General features: G+C 37.6%; 3 protein-coding genes across 4 annotated transcripts in view; all 3 read left to right on the top strand.

Annotated features, from left to right (window-relative positions):
• The window catches only part of arhgap4b (Rho GTPase activating protein 4b), a 28620-nt gene extending 25902 nt beyond the window's left edge, over positions 1-2718 (top strand). For both annotated transcript variants that reach the window (XM_081386055.1, XM_081386056.1), the window contains exons 23-24: positions 1407-1488; positions 1855-2718. In XM_081386055.1, coding sequence (XP_081242181.1) covers positions 1407-1488; positions 1855-2061 — 289 coding nt within the window. In that variant the 3' untranslated portion in view covers positions 2062-2718. The remainder of the gene's footprint in view (positions 1-1406; positions 1489-1854) is intronic.
• A 1384-nt stretch (positions 2719-4102) lies between these two features.
• cav4b (caveolin 4b) lies at positions 4103-8028 on the top strand. The gene is made up of 4 exons (XM_081386170.1): positions 4103-4347; positions 6523-6710; positions 6834-7021; positions 7426-8028. The coding sequence occupies exons 2-4, from the start codon at positions 6528-6530 to the stop codon at positions 7574-7576; spliced, it is 522 nt and encodes a 173-aa protein (XP_081242296.1). The 5' UTR covers positions 4103-4347; positions 6523-6527; the 3' UTR covers positions 7577-8028.
• A 659-nt stretch (positions 8029-8687) lies between these two features.
• Positions 8688-17720, top strand: ikbkg (inhibitor of nuclear factor kappa B kinase regulatory subunit gamma). Its single transcript, XM_081387712.1, has 14 exons — positions 8688-8961; positions 9796-9983; positions 10058-10338; positions 10434-10505; positions 10732-10911; positions 11564-11619; positions 12744-12846; positions 12958-13073; positions 13153-13305; positions 13412-13502; positions 14551-14694; positions 14805-14941; positions 16341-16414; positions 16591-17720. Exons 2-14 carry the CDS (start codon positions 9800-9802, stop codon positions 16752-16754), a joined length of 1755 nt encoding a protein of 584 aa, XP_081243838.1. The 5' UTR covers positions 8688-8961; positions 9796-9799; the 3' UTR covers positions 16755-17720.
• Positions 17721-17927: the final 207 nt, after the last annotated feature.

The following is a 17927-nucleotide window of genomic DNA, read 5'->3' as shown; positions in this document are numbered from 1 at the left end:
ATGCGATCATGGTTAGAGTAAAGAGGCCAACTTGGCATAGCAATTTTGCAAATGTAGCTTTGGGTAGTTTTAAGTTTTTGGCACAATATCGCGTTGATCAATACGCCATTTCATGTTGCATTTTTATTGAGATGGTCCTCACTGCAGAACACGAAATCCAGGGGGAGGAGTTAGATCCAGATCCAACTCCTCCCACCTTACATACATAAACCTACCCATCTCCACCCCCTGATCCCTAAACCCACCCCTAAACCTACCCATCTCCACCCCCTGATCCCTAAACCCACCCCTAAACCTACCCATCTCCACCCCCTGATCCCTAAACCCACCCCCTAAACCTACCCATCTCCACCCCCTGATCCCTAAACCCACCCCTAAACCTACCCATCTCCACCCCCTGATCCCTAAACCCACCCCCTAAACCTACCCATCTCCACCCCCTGATCCCTAAACCCACCCCTAAACCTACCCATCTCCACCCCCTGATCCCTAAACCCACCCCTAAACCTACCCATCTCCACCCCCTGATCCCTAAACCCACCCCTAAACCTACCCATCTCCACCCCCTGATCCCTAAACCCACCCCCTAAACCTACCCATCTCCACCCCCTGATCCCTAAACCCACCCCTAAACCTACCCATCTCCACCCCCTGAACCCTAAACCCACCCCTAAACCTACCCATCTCCACCCCCTGATCCCTAAACCCACCCCCTAAACCTACCCATCTCCACCCCCTGATCCCTAAACCCACCCCTAAACCTACCCATCTCCACCCCCTGATCCCTAAACCCACCTCTAAACCTACCCATCTCCACCCCCTGATCCCTAAACCCACCCCTAAACCTACCAATCTCCACCCCTTAGATCTGGATCCAACTCCGCCCCCTAGATCTTGTACTGCAGTGAGGTGCTACTGTTTTTATTGGCTAGTCGGCAAACACTGAGATGTTCACACTAAATTTCTGACACTGTCAGAAAATGATGGAAGGCTATCTTTGGTCACAAGTCCATGACAGCGGCTGTCTTTGAACCTTTCTCACATGTACATGGACCAGCGTTTAGGAGCCAAGACCACAGTTTGTCATCGCCACAATTTGTCATCTTTCGTCTGGAACAGCCCAAAACCGTACAATGTGTACCAGCAGCAAATCATCAAATTAGAATAATTTCATGTGAATTCAGCTTTGCATCACAGAAATATATTCTAAATATTAAAATGGAAAACAGTTACTTTAAATTTCAAAAATATTCCACAATATTACTGTTTTTCCTGTACTTTTTTGTCAAATAATGGTGAGCATAAGAGACCGATCCCAAACTTTTAAACGGTAGTGTGTGTTGTTATCAGTAATTAAAATGTCTTTTTTCATCAATAAGCTTCTCTATGCCCTTTTTTCTCTTCAGTCATCACGAGCGCAGACACACTTTGGACAGTCTGAGACCAGTAGGAGGAGCAGCAGACAGACAGACAGTGCATATCGACAAGGTCTGATTCTCATACTGACTGACATTTCACAAACATTTCTATACATTTTTGTAGTTATGATGAGCTAAAATATTTTATCAGGTAGAAATTGCTGAGAAATTGAAAAAATCTCTCACAAAATAATACAAAAGGGTTTTGAAACTAGAATTATGGATTTAATTGTTAATTATAAATGTCTTATTTTAATATATTTCCAATCTGTAAATAATAATAATAGTTTGAAAACAAGCAGCTTTGTCATTACAGCAGAAAGTACCTGAAATGTGGAGAATCTAAAAGGCTGAGAACCACTGATTTAAATCTATGCACATGGAAACTCGTATAAAAATCTTAATGTTTTAATGACCGAATCTCTCTTTCTCATAGGAGGTCAGCCGCCAGATGAACTCTGTGTTTAGGGAGCTGTTGTCTCGTCAGCCTCCTCTGGAAGTCTCGGGTTCGAGCGCTCCCCCCTCCTCTCCCCCTGCATCTGTCCCGTCGGTTTCCTCCGCAGCCGCTCGACCTCCGGCGAAGAAGGGAGGCTTCGGCCTGCGCAGCAGAGGTCTCTTCAAACCCCAAGACCAACAGGACTGAGGGAGAGGAAGGGATGATTTATGAGTGAATCTGAGTATGAGTGTTGGGGGAACGGCAAACTCATCACAGATATGAATATATTTTTCCAGACATACAATATATGGTACTCTTTACGCCTTATTAACTAAATTTCCGTTGACAGTGACTGATTATGGTTTTGTTCGTGTGAGACCAAGTCATTGATCCTGTTATTGGTTGTACTTGTGTTTTACTAGCTTTGATAACAGTTAATCTGGTCCTCGGTCAAGAATTTCCTACTCTAATCATTCACCGCAGTGATGTCCAGTGTGTCTGACGTTTTTGACTGTAGTGTTGGCTGTGTTCTTTTGGAAAAACATAACTATCTGCTGATGATGTATTCATGGAGTCCCTCAAAGCACGTAGATTCTGATGGGCAAGTGAATTGTGGGAATGATGTCCATGACAGACAGAGTCCACACTGTAATTTTAAATATAGACGTGTCACTCTGAATGTAGCAGGAGATTTATGAAGGCCACTCAGATGTTTGCGAACCAAGAGATCTACTTCATTATTGGAGTTTTTCTTATTCAGTTTTAAATGTTTTTTTGTTGCTTTTGGATATTCTGCATAGCTCAAGTAGTTCTAGGTACAACATGATGAATATTAAAATGCTCCAGTGTTTTATTTTTAGATGATTCATTTCGTTTTTTTTTGTATCATTTGCTATTTAATGTTTGTTTTTTTGTTTTTTTACATTTAATTGCATTACTATTTTTTTACAATTATTTGCATTACAATGGATTATTCTTTAAAAAGCATTCAGTCGTAAAGGAACCAGCACATACATGCATGCGATGTACTGGGATGGTCTTGCGTGGAAACAGGTGGGACGGCCAAAATAAGCACAGCTCTGTAGCCTTTTTTTATCCCGCCGGCTCCATGTGAAAAAGACAACTGTGAAGATAAGTGCCACAAAGCAGCTCAGGAACTGTCCAACAGAGAAGTGACTGGAGAAAAGAGCAAACTGTGAAAAGGCACATGTAGTCACAGGAAGTACAGTGGCACTTCCTTTTCGCTGCACATATTAATGCCTCTGGTTACTGGTCTCCCTCGACTTCCACCCCATCACCCATACCTTCCCCTTAGCAGTGTGTGTCTCTGGTAGATGATGTCATCATTGATATGTGGATTACAATATTATCAAAATAAATTATAGATTCTAAAATACTGTCGACTTGCCAACTATTTCATGCAGAATAATTACTCTTATAATGTTTATCTATATACTCTTTTATCATTTATTAATATATTAAACTATATAGATTTTTTTTCTATTTTCAGTTTTCATTTTATTTTAAGTTTATGTAGTATGTTTTGTTTGTTTTGAGTTGGTATTTCTATTTAGCTTTATTCTATTTTTATTTCATATTTAGATATTTTAGTACTTTAACTTAAACTTTTCATATTTGCGTCAGTTTTATTTCAATGAAAACATTTTTTATTAGTTTATGGACTACATTTTACAACAAGGTCCTATTGGTTAATTAATTAACTCACAATGAGCAATACATTTGTTACAGTATTTTCCAATCTTTATTAACATTTACATTTAATAATTATTTCATGTTAGCTAAAATGTATTCAATAATATTAATAGATACAACTTTTGATTTTAATAATGTTTTAGTAATTAGTAATGCTGGAATTAACATTAACCAAGATTAATAAATGCTTTAGAAGTATTTTTCATTGTTTATCTTAACTAATGAAGTTAATTGATGTTAACATAATAACTTACAGTAAAGTGTTACCAGTTTTGCTTTTAGTTTTACACTGTGTAATACAATGACATACATTTTTAAGTGTCTCTTAACTGTCCAAATATTTTTTTAGGGCCACTGTATGTTTCCTAAAAGAAAAAAAGAATTTATCTTGGCCTAAAATTAGATAGTATGAAAGGAAACTGGCTGTGTGCGAAGAGGGTTAGCCTGTCCGGTAACCTGATTAGTGGTGCCCTCTCCATTCCTCTCCCCAAAATAACTCTACGCTCAGCCTACTAATTCTTCACTGGATACACACACTTCCACAAACTAGACTATGGCAAAGAACACAAGGCAGAGTGAGTGAGGTCACACTGCCTTACTGTAAAACGCTCCGCTCCATTCCTTCTGATGTCCAACAGAATGATATAGGCCAGTCATGTGTTAGATGTGGATGACGAGACAGTTTATGGAGATTTGCAGTGTCTGTCTGACTGATCAAAATAGTCATAAACTACTGCCAACTAGAGTTTATTTTTGGACCAGGACTGAATATTGAATTGGGTAAGTTATAAATATTCTAAATTGCTAATATATATATATATATATATATATATATATATATATATATATATATATATATATATATATATATTGCATCCCATTCATCATGAGTATTCAATGCATGTATGTCAAATGTTTTTTTTTTACACATTCTTTTCAAATTGATTTATGAAATGTCAGATTTTGTCATCTACGCCCATATCAGTACTGGCGAGTTCATGTCATTGCTTCTCAGTCAGACGAGCATGTAGGCCTATGACAGTATGATGCGTAATGATGAGTAAATGTAAGCAAGAGTTGTCAGGGTGTGTCTTGTCTGACTTGGGTTTGTATTTGTCACATGTTGCCTGTAATTTAATGGTTCTCAAACGGGGCCTCAGCACACTTCCAAGGGGAGTGCAAGATGGCTCAAAATTATTTAAAATCATAGGCGTAATTTGCGGGTGGGACGGGTGGGACATGTCCCCACCACTTTTTGCTAAGGTCGATATTGTCCCCACCACTTTTGAAACATCTCGCGGCACGAATGTACAAATACAAATAAATAAAACATCTCCAGTTAACTAGCAGAGCATTCATTTAGTTCGTTTGTAGGAGGCGATCTAGCACTGAAATGTGTTGTTTTTGAAATCAAGTGATCAAAGTGCTCGTTGCCGCTGCGATCAGATACATTACAGATACAGACACAGGCGCGGATACTGTGTTCTCTTGTGGCTCGCGCACAGTCTTCACTCGGACGCGTGCTTCAATCCGTTGTGGAGACTCTCTATTCGTTCCGGTGAAATTACAAAACAAAATGCTTGCCTGATATACAACCACTGATGATAAACATAATCGGTTTTAATGAAAACAAACAAACAAAAAAAAAACTACGAGTCAACGATATAAAAATATAGCCTACGAGTGCGGATTAGAACCCACAACCTCTGACATGCTTGGCAAAAGTTCTACCACTGGACCATTTCAATATACACATTTTTATAACGGATTTACCCAAACCAACATATATCAGACCTCATTAAACGACAAATTAAACCCATGCACTATTTCAATCGATTGCTGGACATCGTAATGTTATTGTACATACATCGATTTATGATTTAGCATTCATAAATCCCCCCCCCCCGTTTTTTTTTTTTAAAACCCGTCCCACCCACTTTTTAAAACAAAGTTACGCCACTGTTTAAAATGTATAATTACACGTAATTACGAGACTTCAACTTCCTCGTAGAGCTTGTACTTGTAAGCTGGGAATTATCTGAGAGCTCCTACTTAATTTAGGCCTTAATAGTGTTGCCATTGAAACGCATACTTCCTAGTTCTGAGGACGTGAACAGCTCCGAGTCGAACGTCACGTGTTGTCATCTCGAAATTATGGTAATTGCGACATGCTGGGAACGCTATGGTTCTTGTTATTTTGGTCAACCTGGACATACAGTATAAGGGAATTTTAAAAGTGTGATTTCTAGACCTGGAAAAGTCTTGGAATTAATAAAAAAAAAATGTATGCATGTAGGTCTATACATAAGCTCTATCATATTTGACTGGATAGAAATGGTTATTTGTGGGAAAAAAAGTAGGTTATAAAAAAACTACAAACTAGAAAAGTTATGCAAATTCAATGTTAAAAAAGGAGCAGTTATTGGGATTGTAAGATTTAATTATTTATAGTTATATTAATATGATGCCACTCCTAGTTTATGTGAATAAAAAGTTTGAGCAGCTTTGTCAAAGCAGATATCTTATAGGGGTCTTCAAATAATGTCTTTGACAATGGGGTCCTTGCAGTCAAAAACTTTGAGAACCACTGCTGTAGTTTGAGTAGTTTATGAACTAAAATGTTTAATTTAACATGTTTAACCCACAGAAATGCTAAAAACCTAACCTATACACTGTAAAAAAAATATATTGTTGGTTTAACTTAAAAAAGTAAGTAACCTGTTTGACTTAAAAATTTAAGTTCATTGAAATTAAAAAATTTAGTTAACACAGTTGAGATTGGTTTAATCGACAGAAACTAAAAATATCATGTTATCTGAACCACATTATCTAAGTTGATTTGACAAAAGTAAACAATGTGATAAATCATGAAATATTTTTTACTCAGTATAGGAGCTGTTTGCTGAAATGTTTGTTGAAATTTCACTCAAACAAAGCGTGTGATCTGCTCTGCAGTCAATATGATGCGAGACGAGTATTTGGTGGAGTGTAATATTGATGATGATGAAGAAGAAGAAGAAGAAGATGATTATGATGTGAAGAAGTTCCAGCCGTCTCCGCCTCCTCCACCACAGTTCTCCTCCACCCCTCCCCTCGCCCATGTTGAGATCAGGGATCCCTATGGCGTCAACAAACAATTGAAGGTGAACGCAACGTGCACTTCTCATCGGATGGACATTCACAGGGTGTTTTACAGTAGCCTACATGAAAGAAGAATAATCAGGAATAAAATTCACGTAACTTTCTGTTCATTGTGACACCTGCAGGTAGAGTTTAGCGATGTTTTGGCAGAGCCCGCGTCCACACACAGCTACGACCGCGTGTGGGTGTACAGCGGGATCGCCTTCGAGTCCACGCGGCTGTGGGGTTACCGCTGCCTGACGGCGCTGTGTGCGGTTCCCCTCTCCTGCCTCTGCGGCTGCCTCTTTGCCCTGCTGGCCTGTATGCACATCTGGTAGGCTCTTTTTAAAGAAAAAAATATTTATGATAGATGTTCCTTAAGTTTTTTAAAGGGATAGTTTACCCAAAAATGAAAATTCTGTTCCAAACCTGTATGAGTTTCGTTCTTCTGTTGAACTCAAAAGAAGATATTTTGAAGAATGTCTGTAACCATACAGTTGACGATAGCCATTGACTTCCATAGTATTGAAAAATACTATGGAAGTCAATGGGGACCAGAAACGGTTTGGTTACTAACATTCTTCAAAATATCTCCTTTTGTGTTCAACAGAAGAACGAAACTCATACAGGAGGTTTGGAACAACATGAGTAGAGGGTGTAGTAAATGATGACAGAATTTTCATTTTCCCTTTAAACAAAAATATTGTCACTGCTTCTATTTCCTTCTTCTTGTCATAGGTGTGTGATGCCCTGTATTCAGGTGTGTCATACCTGCCTGCCCTGTGTGAGGTCACTGTGGATGAGTGTGGTTAATATCTTCATCACTCCATTCTGCACATCTGTGGCTCGCTGTTGCAGTGGCATATATGTGACGGTCTCCAAAGAGTGATGAAACCCAATTAAGGAGGAATTTGAGGAAGTTTGTTAAACTGCTTTCCTCTAAATTAAAACGACAAAACATGAATCCTTGGAATCCCTGAATGGATTATTATTATTATTTTTTTGCTCTTTTGAAGTTACAAAATAAAGCATATATTCAGACCATTTAAATAAGAGGATTACATGCTATTATAGCTTGTAGATTTTTAATTCTATAATAATAATCGTTTTAAATGATCTAAAAATGTTGCATGTCAGAAGATATTTTGTATCTTTCTAAGCATAATACAAAAAAGAGCCTCACACAAAATATCAATAACCTGTTTTTTCATATAATTTGTTTATGTTTTTCTGTTTGATATAATGTGTAATTGTCATGTAGTATCTATGAAGCCAGATGTCTATTTTGATGGTTATCATGTCATACACGTTTTTGAATAAAACAACTACTTACATTTGTGCATTCAAGTTCTCTTATTCATCAAGTTTTGTCAACAACATTTTTATTACGTGAATATGCAAGTCAATCTGGATGATAAAGCACTCAAAAGCATTTTTTTTCTTGTATTTGTGAGGTCAAACTAAAAACGTTTGTATAATGATGTTCTTAAAAGAAAGAACAGAGAACACCTGCATATTTAACAATCTTCATTATAACAAGAACAGTCAATATTGGCCTACTTTTCACATGCATTGCAGCGCATCTATCCTTTTACAATTTGTTTCAGTACTACAGGTGAAAGTGCTGAAGTGGATTGTTACTATGTAGGACTGGAGCATTTTAGAGCCAAAAGCAGAGATAATAAATTTGTGATCATTTTGATTGCAAAAGAACTTTGCATAAATGTAATGGCACAAATACAAATCCTTATTATTAGCCTATTAGAAATGTAATAATAATAGCCTAATAATGATACTTATTATTGTTGTTGTTATTTAGTTATTGTGTCAAAACTTTTTCTTCAGATCTCTGAAATATTCTTTACCAAAAACATGTCAAAAATGACCTGAAGACATAAAAAAAAAAAGTTTAAAACCTCACTAATAACAAAAACGCCTCGGGTTAAGAAGTCTCATGTGACTTTTTACTGTCATTTGTCTTCCCATAATTCCTCTGCCGTCTACCCGGAAGCAGTGCACAGTGTGATGAAGCGCGGAAGTATCGCGGGGGAATTCCTCGACAGTCTGCACCTGTCTGAGCTTTTCTGGATGTTTTCATCTGATTTACTATATCAGCCTCGATTCTGATTTTCCAGCTCGGTGAGGTTGAAGATGTTGGCCGACCTGACCGTCTGCGGTTGACTATAAACAGGGCCGTGTTTCTTTGGCGGAAGACCGACAGACAGTGGATCTGTGTTAGCGGTAGACTTATATACTGTAAACGGCTTAAATAAGGTAATAATTACCTTCCTGTTACATCCTACGATATATTTATCAGATAATGTATGTGTATATAATGAGTCTGAATTGTGTTACTGTGTGGTTTTGCATGTTTTAGGGTTTAAATGCACTGATGCTAGTTCGTTAGCTGAACGCGTCTGTAACGAGCCTGTAAACAAAACATTGAGTCTCGCCTTTCAGAAGACGTGAGAAGTTGTTTAAAGTAATCCTGTCGATAATAACTAAATATGAGGTCAATATAAGACTCAACAGCGTCTTTGAGGTATGTGTGTGTCTTTAGCCTAAACACCGCAATGAGAAACTGTGAAATTATCTTTCTTTATGGGAAAGGAATCATGAGATGCCTAGACACTGTTTTTCTTAACTTCAATATGATTTAGAGTGATTATTTTATTTTAGATTTGGCGTTTTTAAGGGCAGAAGTGTCAGTGAATTGCAGCTGTTTTAGCATTAGTTGTAAAGTGAAACCGAAATTCATCCATTGCACTTTAAATTAGTTGTGAGATTGTTAAATAATTTACATTTAAGTTTGTCAAAACCATTACTATTTAATTGTGCACTTTTAAGTGTACAAAAAGACAAAATTTTTACTTAAAGATATGTTTAACTGATGTATTTTAAAAGAAACACCTGTAAAAAGTATCATCTTAACTAGTTATTTTGTTAATTGTATTTTTTATTCCCTTTATTGATTGCTGCAGACATGGCGTCTGTCTGATATTTGACTGATATTTAATATCCTTAGAAATGAATCATAAACAACTGGAAAGGTAATGGCGATTCAGAGCTGCCGATGTTTATTATTGGCTTGTGTTCTCTCTCTTTCAGGATCATGGTCCAGCCGCAGCCGTCAGGTGGTTGCACTCTGCAGTGGGAGCTGACTGGAGAGGAGACTGTGGGTGCCGGGGGTCAAGGGTCACTGATGGCCAGTTCACAGGGGTCTCTGAGGGTCCCTCCTGAATTAGCGGGAAATGAAGTGGTCCATAGACTCATAACAGATAATCATCAGCTGCGAGGTGAGACGATGAGATCTATACCAGACTCATTGCCTATTGAAAACAATGCATAAACAACTTTAACCGTTCCACAGAGGCTCTGAAGCGAAGCAATGATGCCCTCAAAGAGAGATGTGAAGAGATGGAGGGGTGGCAGAGGAGGTCGCGGGAGGAGCGAGAGTTCCTGAGCTGTAGATTTCGCGAGGCCAGATCTTTAGTGCAGCGGCTGGCGCAGGAAAACCAGAGCCTGTTAGGACAGCTCAACCACAGCATCGGTCCTTGTGTCGGCATCTCTAAAGAGACTGGAACTCAAGGCCAGGACCAAGAGCTGAAGTGCACCAATGCAGAGAAGAATGCCCTCACAGACTCACCAAAAGTAGGTTCTTTTGTTAATCCTCTATTCATAAGGAACTTGCAGAAAGTTCTGTTCATTGAATTTAAATTAACATCCCGTTTTGTTTCATCGCGCAGGTATTAAATGAAGCTGTATTCATAGCCCGAGCTGAAGGAGACACTGACAGACACACAATGCCTCAAAGTTTGGTAATTTACCATAAATCTTATTCTCAATATGTGAATTGTAACATTGTTTTTTTTGTGTGTGTGCGCGCAACATCTGCAATCTGCTTTGACTTCTTTTGGGTGTGGTGTGTTTGTCCTCCTTTTCTTTACTGCGTTAAAGTACACTCCAAACATGGCAAAAAATAATGTCGTTTTTTTTATATAGCCTATTTTTGCTTTAACCTTTACAAATCTCTTTACTCTTAAGCCTGCTGAGGGCTCTAATGAATTTCTGAAACTGCTGAAAAGCCACAAAGAGAAGCTGGAGGAAGGGATGAAGGTGCTGAGGAGGAAGAATGAGGAGCTGGAGAAGGAGAAAGCAGAGAGTGAGAAAGAGCGAGTAAATCTCCTTGCCACCGTGGAGCAGTTAAACTCCAAACTCACTCAGGTAGAGCATTTCATTTCCACATGGTTATTGCTACAATTAGATGTGTCATATGGTTAGTTGAATAATAACATGCCCAACCCCTTTTCTGTCATTTATATTGTGTAACTGCTCATTGGAGCTTATTTGGAATTAGTTCTGCAGTGTCTTACTAAAAACTGCATGTATTATATTTATACAAAAATGTTATTTAAAACGATACTAGATGAAACTACCGTTAAGTTTTGGGTCAATTTTTTTTTAAAGTCTCTTATGCTCACCAAGACTGCATTTATTTGATCAAAATAAAAACAACAATATCGTGAAATATTATTACAAATTAAAGTGTTATATATTTTAAAATGCTGTTTATTCCTGTGATGGCAAAGCTGAATTTACAGCAGCCGTTGCTCCAGTATCTAATATACTGCAATGGAAATCTTTTTTAAATTTTAGCATTTTAAATGTCTTCTCTGTCACTTTTGATCAATTTTGATTGAAAAAAACATCTTACTGACCCAAACTTTTGAATAGTAATATAAAGCATGTCACACCACAGGACACTGTTACTGGTTTCTTACAGGACGTTAAATAGCTGCTCTTGTTCAGATTTTTGCACACTTTGGTTTAGTTTATGAACTAATGAACTCCTATTGATTCATCTTCTCTTTATCAGAATGTTACAGAAGAGTCAGTCCAGCAGACATGCGCTCTCACCGTTCCTGCAGAAAGGTACTCTCAAATATTCAGTTTACTCTGCTCTCTCTCTCCCTAAAGGTGATAGTGATGCTCCTTTAACTTTGCATGCTTGGATTGGATTGTGATAAATCTCAAGGTGCTTTGCTTCCTTTCTTTTAATGTGAATGGTTTGGAATCTCTCTTCTCTGTCTTCTGTCTCGATTCACGTGTCTGCTTAGCCCTCACTTGGCTAAACTAACTGAGCAGCTTCAGGCTACACAAGGCAGGTGAGGGGAAAACGTATCTCACTGTATGTGTGCATGAGTGTCCTTCCCCCTCATTCGTGTTGTCTGTGACTGGAATGAGACATGCACTGACTAGCATAACTAGCATTAATTCGGGGTCGGGAAGAATTAAGGACAAAAATTAATACTTTTATTCAGCAAGGATGCATAAAAATGATCAAAGGTGACAGTAAAGACGTGTACAAAAGATTTAAATGAACTTTCTATAAATGATCCTTAGAAGAAAATATTTTTCTACAAAAATATTAAGCAGCACAACTGTTTTCAACATTGGTGATGACAAGAAATGTTTCTTGAGCAGCAAATCAGAATATTAGAATGATTTCTGAAAGATAATGTGACACTGAAGACTGGAGGAATGGCAGATAAATTACATAGAAAACAATTATTTTAAATTGTTATAATATTTCACAAATTACTGTTTTTACCATATATTTGATCAAATAAATGCAGCCTTGATGAACATAAGAGATTTCTTTCAAAAACATAAACCCGAAACATTTAATCTGTAGTGTGTTTATATATTGTTTTATTCAGAATTATAGCAATACAATGTTATATTATACATATTTTTTTTATTGATAGATTTTTAGTTGGACCAAATGGTGAACATATTAAATGTAGCCCAGCATACATGAGAGCTCATTAGTGTCCTTGCATCTAGGCTAAAATATTCGATTTTGATTTGTTTAACGGCACTACATTTTCCCCACACTTAGTGGGTTTGTTCAACAGGGTTTGTTCATTCTGATGACTTTGTTACTTTACAAATGTAGAAAATAGTGTCCAAATACAAGTGGTAGTACTTTCGGTGGTGAACTGCAGTAAGATGGACGGTTAATCGGGTGTCTCTCTGTCTTTGCTGGGATGTAGGTACAGGGAGCTCCAGGAGAAGCTGGACTGTCTTCAGAAGAATTCTGCTCAGAGAGACAGAACCGAGGCTCTTCTCAAACAGAAAGAGAAGGACTTTGTTCAGGTACATAAGCAAAGATACAACCTTTGATTCCTCAGGCAAATGCCACTTCTTTTTGTTTTGACATTTGCAGTAGTTTGAGTTGAGGGATCAACATCATCTTTGTGTTTGTAGCTGACAAAGGATAGTGAAGCTCTGAGAGCTCAAGTCACGTCCCTTCTCGGTGAGTTGAATGAACGACAGACCTGGCTGGAGAAAAGTGAAGCAGAGAGACGAGTATTAGAGGATAAGTGAGTGAATCTCTTCATCCTTGTGCATGTTTGATTATGAGAGTCGGCAGCTGTGTACAAGACCTGTTTGATCTCCCAGATTGGGCAAGAAGACAGAACGCCTGCAGACTTTAGAGAGAGACATGGAGCAGCAGAAGAAGCAGCACAGTGTGACAGTGGACAATCTTTTATTGCAGACACAGAACCTAGAAACTGCACTGAAGAACGAGAGGCTTGTCATAGTGGAGGAGAGGTGAGTTCAGCTGCATGGAGAGCCCCTTAACAAAAGCAGCTTCCCTTTTTTTCATTGTTACAGTAGTAACAGTAACCCACTATTCCTGTTGCTCTTCCTCATCTAGGAGGAAGCTGGCCCAGCTCCAGCATGCATACACATGTCTGTTTCAGGATTACGACAACAAACTTAAAAGTGAAAAGCAAGCTAATCACAGGGTAGGTAGCTGCTGTTTGTGCTCTACTATGTTGGTTATGAAACTCTAGTTAGCAGCATGAAAAATACATATTATGTACAGAAAGCGAATAAAGGTAGCTGCCATTCTAATCACTGAAGCTGTCAATCACAACGCGAGATACACAAAGCTGCACTCTTGCGAAACTCCCGTTATGAAGCTGTCTATCTTTTTGACATTGTGTTTATACTTTGTTGGTTAAAATGAGTGGATTCGCGAGCGTGCAGAATTCGCGTTGTTGAGCGGATTCTGACTTACTTAAACACCTCTGATTGGCCATAGCGTTCACATGCTCAACAGATATGTCTGTGATTGGCTACAATGCTCAACACTGCAAAAAACATGTGAATAGAAACCTTTGATATGGTTCAGTATTTTAAATACTTATATTAAATATTTATTAATAATTTAAATTAGTTTTTATTGTTATGTTTTTGGTTTTCATTTAAATTAATTTGATGTGCTTTTGTCATTTTTATTATTTTTTGTAAATTAAAATAATTTTATATTTAGCTTTTTCTTATTTCAGTTTTAGTATTTTTAGGACTTCAACCTTTTTAGGTTTTAGTTGTTTTTTCATCTAATATTTAATTTAATTTTATTTGAGCTTTTTCAATTAATGATTTTTAACAGTTTTTGTTAACAATAACAACACTGGTGCAACCAAGATACAGAAAAAGAACAAATACAAAACCATTTGTGATAGTGTGTAAAAGTCAATAAGCCTAAATAAATATTTATTAAGAATTTATGATATTTGTAGAATTTTTTTTTTTTTTTTTTTTTACCTCACGAATTATATTTATAGTGCTGTTATATTTAAAAATTAAAATGTTTTAAACAATTTTTAAAAGTTTTTTTCTTTTCTTTATGGTGGACACTTATTGACCCATCTCTTAAACTTAAATGCTTCAAAACTAGAAAACTGTTACGGTTTCATGTTTATGTTAAGCACTTTTGAAAGTGGGTCAGTGCATGGTTTGCATTATATGTGGTTAATGGAAAGTGTATGTGTGGTGTTTCCATTTCAGAGTGGAGAGGCAGATACTCTAGCTAACAGGTTAGCAGAGGCTGAGAAAGCTCTGGCCCTGAAACAGGATCACATCGATAAACTCAAGGAGGAAATGGAGCAGCTGAGAGCTACATTAGAAACTATACCAGTGCTGAATGCTCAGGTGAAAAGAACACCTCGTTCAAATAATCATTTACTTTGTCTTTGTTATAAATACTCGTTCAACATGCATGCTGCATATAGTAACACAATCGCACATTTTCTTTTTTGCAGGCCGAGATCTTTAAGATGGACTTCCTGGCTGAAAGGGAAGCCAGAGAGAAACTCAATCAAAAGAAGGAAGAGTTGCAGGAGGACCTTAATAAGGCACTAGCTGAAATAGACAGACTCAAGCAAGAGGGAACGTCACGGTATGAAATGAGATGGAAGCAGTGACCAATTCTTGATATTTGGGTACCAAAATGATTATTGACTGATTTAAAGGCATAGTTGTCCCAAAAATGAAAATTCTGTCATTAATTACTCAGCCTTGTGTCTTTCCAAACCCGTGAGACTTTCGTTCATCTTCGGAACACAAATGGAGATATTTTGAAGAAATCTGAAAGCTTTCTGTATCTCCATAGACAGCTACGCAACTACCACTTTCACGCTTCAAAAAACTCATAAAGAGATCGGAAATCCATATGAATCCAGCGGTTAAGTTAAAATTTTCTGAAAATACACAATCACTTTATAGAATTAACAGGTTGAATTTAGGCTTTTATAATAGCATATAAACATCAGCGCATACACCAGTTATGGTAAACAGAAGCTCAAGCATGTTCGCTTGACGTGCGAGAACCAATGAGGTTCATTCTCGTGTTACGCAGCACGTTTGAGCTTTTGTAAGAACCATTGAGGTTCATTCTCGTGTTACGCAGCACATAATATCATATCTGATTAACGTAAATCCTCTACACTAGATATCATCTTCTTTTTTTACTTTGCGCGATGTTACAACAAGGGAGGCATGGACATGGAAGTTAAGTTAAACAAGTGCGGTACTAATTTAGCTTCCACACCGCACAAACACTTGGATATGCACCTAATATTAGTATACATTTATCTAGGTTAAAGGAACTCGCTGACTTTTTGGGACTTTAACTTCTTCACCGTATCCCCCAGAGTTAGATAAGTCCATACATACCCTTTTCATCTCTGTGCTTGCCGTAACTCTGTCTGACGCACCCACTGCTAGCCTAGCTTAGCACAAAGACTGCAGGTAAATGGCTCCAGCTAGCATACTGCTCCCAATAAGTGACAAAATAACGCCAACATTTTCCTATTTACATGTTGTGATTTTTTTATAGTCACAGTGTGTAAGGTCACATGAGACACAGCCATCTTCTAACCGTATACATACTGAACTATATTCTCAGAAGGAGAAGCACTGCTACTTGGGCGGAGTGATTAGCGCAACACCTGAAAAGCACTGTTGTTAGTGATCTGTCACTGTGTGACTTCGCCAATTCCTGTGTTTTTTCTCTTTTGCGACTAATTAATATTTAGTCAACCACGCCTCTTCTCATCGACTATGAAGCGGCAGCCCTAGTGCTTTGGTGGATGCAGGTGTGCCTTACAATGTGAAACACGTTCTGGACAGCTGAAGGAACTGTCAGTGTCCCGTTCGGACCAGTGCTGCATGGTCATGAAAGTTTATCATTTGCACTTGTTTTTAAGCCAAGTCAATCTAAACATTCAAGACATAAAAGAGAACGCAATTCAACACAAAATGTCCAAGAGTTACATGTGGATGTTGTCTCTTCACAGAGCTCGCATTGAGGAGATGCAACAGAGACACTTGGAGAATTACAGGCCTCGACCTCACCAGCCACCTCCAGCTGGTAAAACCCCTTACTTATTCAGTCTGCATGTGCTAAAACAAATGCGCTCTCTCTTTCCTTCATTTTGAATGTACATTGTACTGGCTACATTGTAAATGTAACATCTCTTTAAATGCTGTTGTATTACTTTACCTGAACATGTTTGGGGTCTCAACGTGAAATGTCTGCTTTTGAAGCACCTTTCCAAGGAGCAGCCATGTTCAACCCAGCCCAGCCTCCATCTGCACGCAGAAGAGACGATGAGCAGGACGAGCTGCCTGATTACCGCTGCCCAAAATGTATGTACAAGGCTCCAGACATGGATACCCTGCAGATCCACGTCATGGACTGTATCCAGTGAGAAGAGATGTTCAGGTGTTTTCATGACGCCTGAGTGAACTCTAACCACATCAACAAAAAATGAGAAGAGAAAATCAAGAACCTGCTAAAGACAAGACGAGAACTGTCTGAGGACTCTGAACATTTAATCCTGCTGCAGATTGACTTGAAGTAGACAGATGTTTAGCAGATGTTTTTATCATGTGGCTGTAGAGCTGCCACCATATTCCTGTACACTTAGTGTGTGTATCTCTTTAAAAAAACAAAAAAAAGTTCATCTGTACTGCCTTTCTGTGACAGCATAGTGTAATGTACTGCACGTGTGAATGTTTGTCTGCTTTACGTCTGCACACATCTGACAGTGACAATGTTTCCTTTATACCTGTGGTATTTGTTTCTCTAGATGTATGCACTCTTAAGGATTCATGCCCGCCTGTGTTAATATTGTGTATTATCAGCCAAAGTGAATATGGAAAAAATAACTTTGTACAGACTATTGTTATGGAGAGATTTACTGAAATAAAGGTATGAATATAATGAGGAAGGATCTACACCCATCTGTCAGTTATTCACTTAATTGTGTGATGAGAAACTCCATCAAAAGAAAGAAGAGTTGCAGTAGGAGCTGAATAAGGCACTAGCCTAGATCCTCAGACAGACCCGAGCAAGAGGGACCATCATGGTACAAAAAATATTAAATTACTATGTATTTTTAATATTAATACTTGCACTCAATAAATAATGAAAAACTGATTTAGATTACATGCCAATTCCTTGTGGAAGTTTAATCCAATTGAATTACGTTTTAATATTTGCTAATACAATCCTACCATTGCAACTGTTAAAATATCAAAATGTGAAATTTATTTGTTTAATTTTAATTATCAATTTGTATTTTAACAACCAAAACATTTCACTACAATTTTAGCTTTATTTTGTTTAATGTAAATATTGCATATTAATTAGATTACAATAAACAATACATTTTAATAAGTGCTGTCAAATTGATTATTCGCATCTAACATAAGGGTTTGTTTATGTGTGTAAATATTATTAAATTATATATATTGTATGCCTACTGTGTCTGTGCACGCACACACACACACACACACACATATATATACGTATGTGTGTATATATATATATACACAGACATCTATCAATTATATATATATTTATTATAGATATATTGCGA

The sequence above is a fragment of the Scardinius erythrophthalmus genome (assembly GCF_964197995.2).
Source record: "Scardinius erythrophthalmus genome assembly, chromosome: 15".
Classification (NCBI taxonomy): Eukaryota; Metazoa; Chordata; class Actinopteri; order Cypriniformes; family Leuciscidae; genus Scardinius; species Scardinius erythrophthalmus.
The sequence above is the reverse complement of the archived record's forward strand: the minus strand, read 5'-3'. Positions and strand labels throughout refer to the sequence as shown.